At 38.6% G+C, this 13,637-nt stretch overlaps 1 protein-coding gene across 4 annotated transcripts in view; it reads left to right on the forward strand.

The window, feature by feature from the left end:
* msi1b (musashi RNA binding protein 1b) overlaps window positions 1–13,637 on the forward strand; it is a 62,233-nt gene that overhangs the window by 41,545 nt on the left and 7,051 nt on the right. For 3 of the 4 annotated variants that reach the window (XM_061907217.1, XM_061907216.1, XM_061907219.1), the window contains 4 exons: window positions 543–625; window positions 702–819; window positions 8,194–8,274; window positions 13,074–13,130. In XM_061907217.1, coding sequence (XP_061763201.1) covers window positions 543–625; window positions 702–819; window positions 8,194–8,274; window positions 13,074–13,130 — 339 coding nt within the window. The remainder of the gene's footprint in view (window positions 1–542; window positions 626–701; window positions 820–8,193; window positions 8,275–13,073; window positions 13,131–13,637) is intronic. The other variant, XM_061907218.1, reaches the window with a different exon arrangement.

The raw sequence follows: 13,637 nt of genomic DNA on the forward strand, positions 1-13,637 counted from the left end.
GTAAAATTCCAACTATTATAATATTGCACAAATGTTGCAAAATTTTGACTCTCATTGAGTAAAATGATGACTTTTATTATAATATTGCCAGAATTCTAAGTTCTTATTGTGGAATTGTGACCTTTTTCTTGCGAAATTCCAACTCATTTTTCACAACAAACTTTTTTATACTTGCATAGTATGTATATATTATTAATGCTGTAAATACACATCTTTATGTATCTAGAAAGGCTGCTCCTAAAGAGGGAGGCATTTTTCTTCAGTCCCCAGAACGTAACAAATACAAGAATGTGTGTGTGTGTGTGTGTGTGTGTGTGTGTGTGTGTGTGTGTGTGTGTGTGTGTGTGTGTGTGTGTGTGTGTGTGTGTGTGTGTGTGTGTGTGTGTGTGTGTGTGTGTGACTGCAGGGATTAAGTGGCTATTACAACTGATTACTCAGGACTATTACCTTGTAACAGTTTGGCATAAAGGCCTAAAGCGTCCCAACCCCAAAAGCCTCCTGTGTCCAACGTTCCTCTCACGTGCTCGTCTCATCCTGGTCAGGGTTCGGCTTTGTGACCTTCGAGAACGAGGATGTGGTGGAGAAGGTCTGCGAGATCCATTTCCACGAGATTAACAACAAAATGGTGAGAAGCGACTCACCCAGCTGGGTGGAAGTGTCCAGGATGATTTGCTCCTAACAAGCGTTGCCGTGGCAAACAGGTGGAATGCAAGAAAGCCCAACCCAAGGAGGTGATGTCACCGACCGGCTCAGCCAGGGGGCGCTCTCGGGTGATGCCCTATGGAATGGATGCGTTCATGCTGGGGATCGGTATGCTGGGTAAGTTCCTATTGATTAGGACAGGAAGGATGTATGGCTCAGCAACAACTCTGCAGAGGTACACTCTCATCCCGTTTGAAGGTCACGTGACCTTCATGGCCTTCACTTAGCTCACATGGAGCTTCAGACATCTTCACCTTGCCATCAGCCCAGCAAGGTGGCAGGCCTGACCATAAACACTCATTATGTCCTCTTTTTATTTTGGAGCTGCATCTTCATGCAATCTTGAAGAAACCAAGTGGAACAGAATTCAAAAGGAGTCCAATTCCAATCTCCTTTCAGTCTATTTGTCCCACCTTCAACCCATCATTCCAATCAATCCTGAGAAAAGTCCTGGGAAAATTGAAACTTTTCAATATGTCTCGCCGGACATTCCCAAATCATTTCTGTAGATGTTTAAGATGTAAAAGGTAGCTGCCACTATGGTGAATGGAAAATGGTTGTACTTGTAGAGTGCTTTTCTACCCCTTTTTAAGGAGCCCAAAGCGCTTTGACAGTATTTCGATCCACACACACTAATGGTGGGAGCTGCCATGCAAGGCGCTAACCAGGACCCATCAGGAGCAAGGGTGAAGTGTCTTGCCCAAGGACACAACGGACGTGACGAGGATGGTAGATGGTGGGGATTGAACCAGCAACCCTCAGATTGCTGGCATGGCCACTCTACCAACCTCGCCATGCCGTCCCCACTATGATGTGCACTCATCTTTTCTAATGACCCCAAGTCTTCAACTACGTACACTAAGTCTTTCTATGCTTGGAATCTGCATGGTTTACTATTTACTGTGCTCATCTAATTAGTTATTATGGTCATCTAATTAGTTATTATGGTCATCTAATTAGTTACTATGGTCATCTAATTAGTTACTATGGTCATCTAATTAGTTACTATGTCATCTAATTACTTACTATGGTCATGAAATTAGTTACCATGGTCATTTAATTAGTTACTATGGTCATCTAATTAGTTACTATGGTCATGTAATTAGTTACTATGGTCATCTAATTAGTTACCATGGTCATCTAATTAGTTACCATGGTCATCTAATTAGTTACTATGGTCATGTAATTAGTTACTATGGTCATCTAATTAGTTACCATGGTCATCTAATTAGTTACTATGCTCATCTAATTAGTTACTATGGTCATCTAATTAGTTACTATGGTCATCTAATTAGTTACTATGCTCATCTAATTGGTTACTATGCTCATCTAATTAGTTACTATGGTCATGTAATTAGTTACTATGCTCATCTAATTAGTTACTATGCTCATCTAATTAGTTACTATGGTCATCTAATTAGTTACTATGCTCATCTAATTAGTTACTATGCTCATCTAATTAGTTACTATGGTCATCTAATTAGTTACCATGGTCATCTAATTAGTTACTATGCTCATCTAATTACTTACTATGGTCATGGAATTAGTTACTATGCTCATCTAATTAGTTACTATGCTCATCTAATTAGTTACTATGCTCATCTAATTAGTTACTATGGTCATGTAATTAGTTACTATGGTCATCTAATTAGTTACTATGGTCATCTAATTAGTTACTATGGTCATCTAATGAGTTACTATGGCCATCTAATTAGTTACTATGGTCATCTAATTAGTTACTATGGTCATCTAATTAGTTACTATGGTCGTCTAATTAGTTACTATGGTCATGTAATGAGTTACTATGGTCATCTAATGAGTTACTATGGTCGTATAATTAGTTACTCTGGTCGTATAATTAGTTACTATGGTCGTCTAATTAGTTACTATGCTCATCTAATTATTTACTATGTCATCTAATTACTTACTATGGTCATGTAATTAGTTACTATGCTCATGTAATTACTTACTATGGTCATGGAATTAGTTACTATGCTCATCTAATTAGTTACTATGCTCATCTAATTAGTTACTGTGGTCATGTAATTACTTACTATGGTCATGAAATTAGTTACTATGGTCATCTAATTACTTACTATGGTCATCTAATTACTTACTATGTCATCTAATTACTTGCTATGGTCATCTAATTAGTTACTATGGTCATCTAATTACTTACTATGGTCATCTAATTAGTTACTATGGTCATCTAATTACTTACTATGTCATCTAATTACTTACTATGCTCATCTAATTACTTACTATGCTCATCTAATTAGTTACTATGGTCATCTAATTAGTTACTATGCTCATCTAATTAGTTACTATGGTCATCTAATTAGTTACTATGCTCATCTAATTAGTTACTATGGTCATGTAATTAGTTACTATGGTCATCTAATTAGTTACTATGCTCATCTAATTACTTACTATGCTCATCTAATTAGTTACTATGGTCATCTAATTAGTTACTATGCTCATCTAATTAGTTACTATGGTCATCTAATTAGTTACTATGGTCATCTAATTAGTTACTATGCTCATCTAATTAGTTACTATGGTCATCTAATTAGTTACTATGCTCATCTAATTAGTTACTATGGTCATGTAATTAGTTACTATGGTCATCTAATTAGTTACCATGGTCATCTAATTAGTTACCATGGTCATCTAATTAGTTACTATGGTCATCTAATTAGTTACCATGGTCATCTAATTAGTTGCTATGGTCATCTAATTAGTTACCATGGTCATCTAATTAGTTGCTATGGTCATCTAATTAGTTACCATGGTCATCTAATTAGTTACTATGGTCATGTAATTAGTTACCATGGTCATCTAATTAGTTACCATGGTCATCTAATTAGTTGCTATGGTCATCTAATTAGTTACTATGCTCATCTAATTAGTTACTATGGTCATCTAATTAGTTACTATGGTCATCTAATTAGTTACCATGGTCATCTAATTAGTTACTATGGTCATCTAATTAGTTACTATGGTCATCTAATTAGTTACCATGGTCATCTAATTAGTTGCTATGGTCATCTAATTAGTTACCATGGTCATCTAATTAGTTACTATGGTCATCTAATTAGTTACTATGGTCATTTAATTAGTTACTATGGTCATCTAATTAGTTACTATGGTCATCTAATTAGTTACTATGGTCATCTAATTAGTTACTATGGTCATCTAATTAGTTACCATGGTCATCTAAGTCCCAGCAGGTGAGACATGCACCAAGCAGTGTGGGTGGGAAGTGTTTCCACAGAGTGTTTCCAGAGTGTGAAATGTGGGTGTCAGGTACAGACGTGGAAAGAGATCTATACAACAAAGTTGTAAATCTCAGTAATATCCATCCATTTTCTACCTCTTATCCCCTTTGGGGGCGCTGGTGTCTATCTCAGCTACAATCGGGCAGAAGGCGTATTACACCCTGGACAAGTCTCCATTAGCAATATATCACATATATCGGATTGTAAGTGGGGTTTTTTCTCACCCTCTACAGTCATATTTTGCTGTCTTTGTTGCATTTTTGTTGGGCTCCGCTTGATTGTTTACATGTGTGGATGGGGAGGGGGTGTGATGTTCATATGTTGTCAATAATTCAGTGTTTTATCCTTCATAGTTAATATTGTCAATCCCACATTCTTTACTTTCATGTACATTTTGGGTGTGTTATTCCGAAAAATAACGTAAAATTGCATTTCGTTTTTTCAGGCGGTCTGTCGTAATGTTTTTAGCTTTCAATCAGACATTATTGTGAGGTTTTGTATTAGTGTTCCTAAAAATCAGATATCGGCCCCCAGACACACGTTTTTCTCTAAATATGGCCCCCCTGAGTCAAAATAATCGCCCAGGCCTGACCTAGACATTTATTATTGATTATTTGATTGATTGATTGGTATTATGACTGTGCTTATCAACATAATAATTCCCCATTGTGGGATAAAAAAAAAGTCCTAACAGAAGACTGAATAATAAAAGTATTCAAATGGCTGTATGTGTGATCTTGGCACTTTAGACCTTTAACAAAGTTCCATCCATCCATCCATTTTCTACCGCTTATTCCCTTTCGGGGTCGCGGGGGGCGCTGGCGCCTATCTCAGCTACAATCGGGCGGAAGGCGGGGTACACCCTGGACAAGTCGCCACCTCATCGCAGGGCCAACACAGATAGACAGACAACATTCACACTCACATTCACACACTAGGGCCAATTAGTGTTGCCAATCAACCTATCCCCAGGTGCATGCCTTTAACAAAGTTGTATTTCCTAATCAGCAAGTGTTCATCATGGGCAGGCCTTAAATCAACATAATTGGCCAATGCTGCCACCCAGTGTCCAATCTGAGAACTGCACCCTTGCCACTGATTTGATTTGACACAGTATCAATTAATCAAAGTTTATTTATATAGCCCTTAATCACATATGTCTCAAAGGGCTGCACAAGCCACAACCACATCATACCACATCAGGACAAGGAAAAAAGCCAACCTAATAGGAACTTTTTTGATTGATTGATTGATTGATTGAAACTTGTATTAGTAGATTGCACAGTACAGTACATATTCCGTACAATTGACCTCTAAATGGTAACACCCCAATAAGTTTTTCAACTTGTTTAAGTCGGGGTCCACGTTAATCTATTCATGGTAAACAACAAGAAACCTTGGAAGGGACCGCCTTCGGATAGGGTTAATAACGTGAGAGTCCAGTCCATAGTGAGGCCAGCAGGGGATCCTGGATACCGAAGCATATGTTCTGACATGGTGTCGCAGTCTGCACCACAGGATGCAGAGACAGCAGGCGAGGTGAAAAACACTTTTGGGTAAACTAAACAAAGTGCAGCAAGGATGTGCACAAGTAAAACCAGCTGTGCACAAGAAGCACGGGGAAAGCTATTGAACTACAGTGCAAAGTCAAATTACTTAGAAAGCAGCCTGATTGGCAACCAGGTGCAAGTTTTTCCTGATTGCCAATTAAGTACAGGTAAGGCAGCCAGGGCTGAGACCAGGGGTGTCAAACTCATTTTAGCTCAGAAGCTGCATGGAGGAATATCTGGTCCCACACGGGACGGACTGGTAAAATCGTGGAATTAAAATTGAATAAAGACAACTTTAGATTATTTTCTTTGTCTGAATTTGGCCAAAAATAGGACAAGCACATTCTGAAAATGTACACGTTACAAGTAATGCTTTTGGCAAAACACTTTGCTAGTTGTAAATTCTGAGGTGGTGCAGTTTCAAAAACACCATGAAGAGCACAATGAATAATTCAACTTTAAGCACTTCCTGTTTAGGACTCTCACGTTGGCAGTTCACCATTAAAATGGTAACCGAGTGTTCCCTCAAATCCACAACTGCCACAACACATTCAGTTTTCAGCAATTATTAGAATGACACAGCCAAAATCAAGGTAACATAACTACAAACTTAACCAATGTAAACATAGTAGATTTGAGCATAAAATAAAATGAAAGAAACATAACAAATGTAGAAAGATATTTTTACTATGGAGTTTAGGGTGCACATCGTGCATTCAACCATTTGCAAGCGCTGCATGGAACTCCAACTACAAAGATAAAAAGTCTTTGCGTCCTACCTTTTCATTTTTATCCGTGGAGTGGATCATTTACAATGAAAGAAGGTATTGTGCGTGGATACCGCTGCCATCTGCTGCCGCCACAACAGGAGCAGCTGATTGCTTGCACCTGCATTGATTGGCGTAGCTTAAGATCAACCGACCCTGTCAATCAACAGGGTCGATCGCTATTGCGACATCCAGTGGACATATTTAGAACAGCCGTTTCTTTCATTAAATAAATGTAGCAAATGTCTGATCTTGTGAGCTGTGGGCCGGATTAAACCTACTCGTGGTACTCCTGATACGGCCCGTGCAGACACTATTTTGCCAAAAGTATTTGGCCACCTGCCTTGACTCACATATGAACTTGAAGTGCCATCCAATGGCATTGTCCAACATCTTTTGGTATCCTGGAGCATTCAAAGTTCCTTTCACTGGAACTAAGGGACCAAGCCCAACTCCCAGAAAAACAACCCAACACCAAAGTTCCTCCTCCACCAAATTTCACACTGGGCACAATGGAGTCCGAAATGCAGCGTTCTCCTGGCAACCTCCAAACCCAGACTGGTCCATCAGATTGCCGGATGGAAAAGTCTTTTTCATCAGTCCAGAGAAGGCATCTCCACTGCTCTAGAGTCCAGTGGTGATGTCCTTTACACCACTGCATCCCACGCTTTGCATTGGACTTGGTGATGTATGGCTTAGATGCAGCTGCCCGGCCATGGAAACCCATCCCAAGAAGCTCTCTGCGTACTGTAGGTGGGCTAATTGGAAGGTCACATGACGTTTGGAGCTGTGTAGCAAGTGACTGTGCAGAAAGTCTTTGCACTATGCTGACCTCTCTGACAGTTTACCTGGCCTACCACCTGGTGGCTGAGTTGCTGTTGTTCCCAAACTCTTCACTTTTTTTATAATAAAGTTGACTTTGGAATATTTAGGAGCGAGGACATTTCACGACTGGATTTGTTGCACAGGTGGCATCCTATGACAGTTCCACGCTGGAAATCACTGAGAGCGGCCATTCTTTCACAAATGTTTGTAGAAACAGTCTCCATGCATAAGTGCTTGATTTGATACACCGGGCCAAGTGATTAGTGATTCTCATCATTTAGATGGGTGGCCAGATACTTTTGTCAATATAGTGTATGTTTAGACTAAAGAAGTGTTGGCAAACAGAGGAAAACAGGAAGTGGAAACAAAAACAAGATCGCTGGACAGGAAATAAAAACAAGAAATGAATAACCTTCAAGTAAAATCATGACAGTTATTGTCCCTCATTTTTCAGTCAATATTGATTAACGGCCAGGAAAAAAAACACGATTATGTAAAAATGTTTGCAATATTGTGATGATTTAAATTTGAATTTTTGGATGGATAAATTCTTGTAAAGTCTTCCCAAACTACATCAGACTTCAATGTTTGCGACCTCACTCTATTGAGCTGTTTTCTAAAGCACATTTTACATGTTTGTCAGCAAACTTAAACATTTTGAAGCATTAAAGTGCCAGAATGAAGTAAAAATGTCAATGTTGCAGTAGTACTGGCCGCTAGGTGAGACCAAACCACCGTTCAGTATCGTGGCCACTGATTGGCTCAGCCTCAGGCAGCATGGCTGTATTGGATCAGAGTGTGAAGGCGACGACATGGCTGCTACTTCATGTCTCGGCTCCAATAAACATCTTGACTACACGGCTGCTATTTCATGTCTCGGCTCCAATAAACATCTTTGGAAGAGCATTAAGACTTTTTTATTCTCTAGCTAAGAAAATGTGTGATTTATGATGAATAATTCCTACTTTGCGGGAATTCATTTAACAGTTGTAAACAAGGGATGACTGAATTATGTTTGTGTCCTGCATTATTGGAAGACATTTCATACAGTTTGTCTCTTTGTCTCCACAGGCTATCCCAGCTTCCAGACTGCCACCTACACCAGTCGGAGCTACGCAGGCATCACCCCCGGATATACCTACCAGTTTCCTGGTAAACACAACATCCGCTCTCCTTACGATGCACGCTTTAAAGTCTTATTTGCAAACACAAGGCATGAAAGATAGAACATTTTTTGAACTGAACACACAAGAATAGTCATTTCTTAGAGTATTTAGCAGTGGTGGGCCGTCATAATTAAAGATAAAAGTCATTTTTAATGTACTTCCTCTAAATATGTAAAAGTATTCATTTTCTTTTCATTTCATATTATGCTCCTTCCAATGCTGTCATTTTTAGTTTAGACTTTGTATCCAATCAGAATTCAGCTAGCTTATGTTGCCATGCTGCACCAAATCTGCCCGGGGCCTTCAGAATCAACAATGTCTGTGCACTGTAAGTGAACAGGCACATACAGTTGATAGACAATTGCGATAGCCAATCAGATCAGGAGTTGTTGTCAGTATGGCCTTCTAGCTGGCCTCACGCTGTGATTGGATACTGTCAGGTTCAAACACCGAACTATTTATCAAACAAGACAAGAAGCAAGGAATCAGGCAGAGACAGTTCAATTTTGCTCATGAGGAGAAACGTATGGGGCTGCACTCTCAATTACAGTCTCCCACCACACTCTAAGGTACAGCCCCCGCGTTCCTCTATTTATTCAGGAGTTCCCTAGTTTACATGGCTGAGGCTGCTTCTGAAGGGAGGGGTAATGCAAGCAGCCCCTATAGACACAATTCTTTTAATTTTGACAGTAGCACGTAAGATTTGAGACACTAGTGATTTAGGGCTATATAAGTAAACATTGATTGATTGATATGTTTTAACTGTTGAAGCAGGTATATTGAATGTTAAATGCGCCGAAAAAGAGACAGTTTTGAACACCGTTTAGGGGATTCAATGCTCATTAGTGTGCAAGTGTGTTTCTGTATAGTATCTCAGTCGTGTCATTTTGAGAGGTTAGGTGGGACTAAGCAGGACTTGACTCCAGGCCGAGGTGAGAAAGGCACGGCCCGCCACTGCTATTTAGAATATATTTCTACTTTTAAATATGAGCTTTGATGGCAAGGGAAAATCTGTCATGCAATGTTCTGAAATGTAGTTTTTAATGGTACTGTCCAAAGATGTTCTTTTGACTGTACCTCTGTTGGTTACTTGGGAGTACTGCGCTCATGTTTTATCTCAAGATGTCATTCATTAGCTACTTCAGGCAATTCATCAATCAGATAGCATGCCCATCTTCCCATCTTTCTTCATCTCAGTGTGTGTGTAATCAGAGCCGTGTGTGTGTGTGTCTGTGTGTCTGTGTGTGTGTGTGTGTGTGTGTGTGTGTGTGTGTGTGTGTGTGTGTGTGTGTGTGTGTGTGTGTGTGTGTGTGTGTGTGTGTGTCCATATTCGGATTTTTTGTGTTAAACAAGAAATCTCAGTTGGCTGTCTTTTTACACGGGACTTTTAGCTCCGTTTCTGCCGTGATTGTGTGTGTGTGTGTGTGTGTGTGTGTGTGTGTGTGTGTGTGTGTGTGTGTGTGTGTGTGTGTGTGTGTGTGTGGTGATTTTAGTTGTCTACCGCTACATATACAGTATGTGTGTCTGTGTATATATATATATATATAAAGGTTTATTTGAGATAGGGACATATATATATATATATATATATATATATGCCTATTCCTGACTGCTTATTCATCGTAAATCTTATCGATGTTTGTTGTTGTTTGTTTTTATCCAATTGATTTTATTGTTTTGATTTTGTACGGTGTCCTTGAGTGCCCAGAAAGGCGCCTTATAAGTAAAATCTATTATTATTATTTACACAGTGGTGGTCAAAAGTGTACGTCCACTTGTAAAGAACATGATGTCCAACTCTTATTTTTTGGTGATGTAGTGATTGGAGCACATACTTGTTGCTCACAAAAAACATTCATGAAGTTTGCTTCTTTTATGAATTTATTATGTCTCTACTGAAAATGTGAGCGATCAAAAGTATACGTACAGCAATGTTCATATTTGCTTACATGTGACCTTGGCAAGTTTACCTGCAATAAGGTGCTTTTGGTAGCCATCCACAAGCTTCTGTTTACATTTTTCACCACATATTGCTGGGCATTGTGGCCAAACAGCTCCATTTGTGTTTCATCTGACATCACACGGACAAAGATAAGACCTTCTGGAGGACAGTTCACATTTACACTATTTTCATCCAACATTGTAATGCTGCCTGAGGCTGAGCCAATCAGAGGCCACAATACTGAGCAGCATGATCTGACTGGTTTGCTCTAGTCTAGTGGTCAATACTACCGTAATATTTATATGTCCAGTTCTTTTTTTATGCTTGAAAATGCTTATTAATTTACAACACACATTTTGTAGAATATGTTTTAAAAGATGTTGTTTCTTAAAGTGCAATGTCATGTGACGTGGGATTGGCCGAGGAACTACTGCAGTCGGGATAAACAGTAACACAAATGTGTCAAATAGATAACATTTCTGGGTGATATAAATGCTTATATTTCATGGTAAGTCTAATGTGAGCAAACAACGGCAGGCAACAAAAGGTATTTTCCACTGTTCAACATAAGTACAATTAATCTTTTACATTAGATTTAATGAATATGCAAATAAAGCAAAATCACCTTCAGCATTCATGTTGTTTACTGGCACCAATTCTGTGGAATGGCACCAATGTTTCACACAAATATGCATTATTAAGTTTTAGGACAAAATTGTAATATTTGCTGTTTTATTCGTTTTACAATCGAAAAACCAATCCTGCTTCCTTCACCAAAATCCTATTTGCTCCTCTTTCAATACTCCACACTCCTTGTCCTTACCACCGAGGTGTTATCCTGCCCCCTTGTGTGTGTGTGCGTGTGTGTGTGTGTGTGTGTGTGTGCGTGTGTGTGTGTGTGTGTGTGCATGTATATTCATGTATTTCTACCCTTATTGAGACATCAACAAAGACAAGTAGCTTCCATATGAGGAGGTGTGAACAAGTAAGGACATAAATCACCGTCCCAATAACATTCATCTAATAGAGAGCCAAATACTAGAGTCTGTGAACATTGCTCCAAAGTCAGGATTTTTGGTTGACTTAATGTGCATAGAAAGGTAAAGATAGACAGGTGCAAAGGCAGCAATATATGATCAAACAAGATAAAGAAGGACTTCCCTATTCATCCCCGAAAAAAGCCGCCAAGTGAACAGCTGATTTGACCACTTCCGGTGCTGACGTAAAACAACCCATATGTGAGCATAGGATGAACAAATACACTACGCTACTAAGACTATAGTGGCCATAAACAGTTAGATTCTACAGGTGTGTTGCCCAAAGTGCGGCACAGGGGTCACCTGTGGTCCCTCACTCCTTTGTCATCGTCCCAGCATGTTACAAAAGACAAAAAATAGAGATCTCATTTGCACCCCTGCTGGTGAAATCTATCAAAATGAGGGTGGTCCCAAAAAGGAGGGATTTTTCAAATTGACTCTGCGTCGGTTTTAAAAGTGCTCCACCTCTGGCCAACATATGAAACAACAAGTGTGTGTAAGAAATTGAAATGCGACCCCTTTTGCCACAATTAATACAAAAAATAAAATAAAAAATACATTTTATATATATATGTATATATATATATATATATATATATATATATTAGGGGTGTGGGGAAAAATCAAATCGAATACGTTGTGCGATTCAGAATCAATTCTCATTTTTTTAAAAATCGATTATTTTTTTTTTTTAAATTAATCCAACAAAACAATACACAACAATACCATAACAATGCAATCCAATTCCAAAAGCAAACCTGAGCCAGCAACACTCAGAACTGCAATAAACAGAACAATTGAGAGGAGACACAAACACCACACAGAACAAACCAAAAGTAGTGAAACAAAAATTAATTATCAACAACAGTATCAATATTAGTTATAATTTCAGCATAGCAGTGATTAAAAATCCCTCATTGACATTATCATTAGACATTTATGATAATAATCAAAAAGAACAATAGTGTCACAGTGGCTTACACTTGCATGGCATCTCATAAGCTGGACAACACACTGTGTCCAATGTTTTCACAAAGATAAAATAAGTCAGATTTTTGGTTCCTTTAATAGTTAAAACAAATTTACATTATTGCAATCAGTTGATAAAACATTGTCCTTTACAATTATAAAAGCTTATTTTTAAAAATCTACTACTCTGCTAGCATGTCAGCAGACTGGGGTAGATCCTGCTGAAATCTATGTATTGAATGAATACACAATCCTTTTGAATCATGAAAATATCATTTTTAATCGAGAATCGCGTTGAATCGAAAAAATCGATATATAATCGAATTGTGACCCCAAGAATCGATATTGAATCGAATCGTGGGACACCCAAAGATTCGCAGCCCTAATTTATATATATATATATATATATATATATATATATATATATATATATATATATATATATATATATATATATATATATATATATAGAGAGAGAGAGAGAGAGAGAGAGACATACTGTAATAACTTGAAGTAAATAATGAAGATTAAAAACCAATTGCAAACTGAAAAAAAAACTAACTAAAAGCTTATCTTTTTTATATTTGCATAGTATGTATATATTATTCATGTTGTAAATACAACTCTTTATATATCTAGAAAGAGGTAGGCATTTTTCGGTCTCATAAAGGTCACAAATACAAGAACGTGTGTGTGTGTGTGTGTGCGTGTGCGTGTGTGTGTGCATGCGTGCGTGCGTGTGTGTGTGTGTGTGTGTGTGTATTTTCTCCTTGCTGTCCTTTCCCAGGTGTTGGTGTGTAACTGACGTGTAACAGCACTCTGATGTTTCTGTTTTAGAGTTCCACTTAGAGAGGACCCCCCTTCTGACTTCACCCCACCCCCCTGAGCTCACAGGTCAGTCAGTCCCTCCTTCGGACTTTGCAAGCAGCATGTTGTCAGTCTGCTACACACTCCGCCATTACACACACACACACACACACACACACACACACACACACACACACACACACACACACAACAACATCTTTGTTTGTTGGTCAGGATTTTCTGACTAGTTTGACTTTAATTATTGCTCGGCTTTCATTTCTTGCTTTATGTGAGCATTTGGTCCTTGTTGCTGTCAGCAGACTGTACCAACTTTATTTCTGTCAGCAGACTGTACCAACTTTATTTCTGTCAGCAGACTGTACCAACTTTATTTCTGTCAGCAGACTGTACCAACTTTATTTCTGTCAGCAGACTGTACCAACTTTATTTCTGTCAGCAGACTGTACCAACTTTATTTCTGTCAGCAGACTGTACCAACTTTATTTCTGTCAGCAGACTGTACCAACTTTATTTCTGTCAGCAGACTGTACCAACTTTATTTCTGTCAGCAGACTGTACCAACTTTATTTCTGT

The sequence above is a fragment of the Nerophis ophidion genome, linkage group LG07 (assembly GCF_033978795.1).
Source record: "Nerophis ophidion isolate RoL-2023_Sa linkage group LG07, RoL_Noph_v1.0, whole genome shotgun sequence".
NCBI lineage: Eukaryota > Metazoa > Chordata > Actinopteri > Syngnathiformes > Syngnathidae > Nerophis > Nerophis ophidion.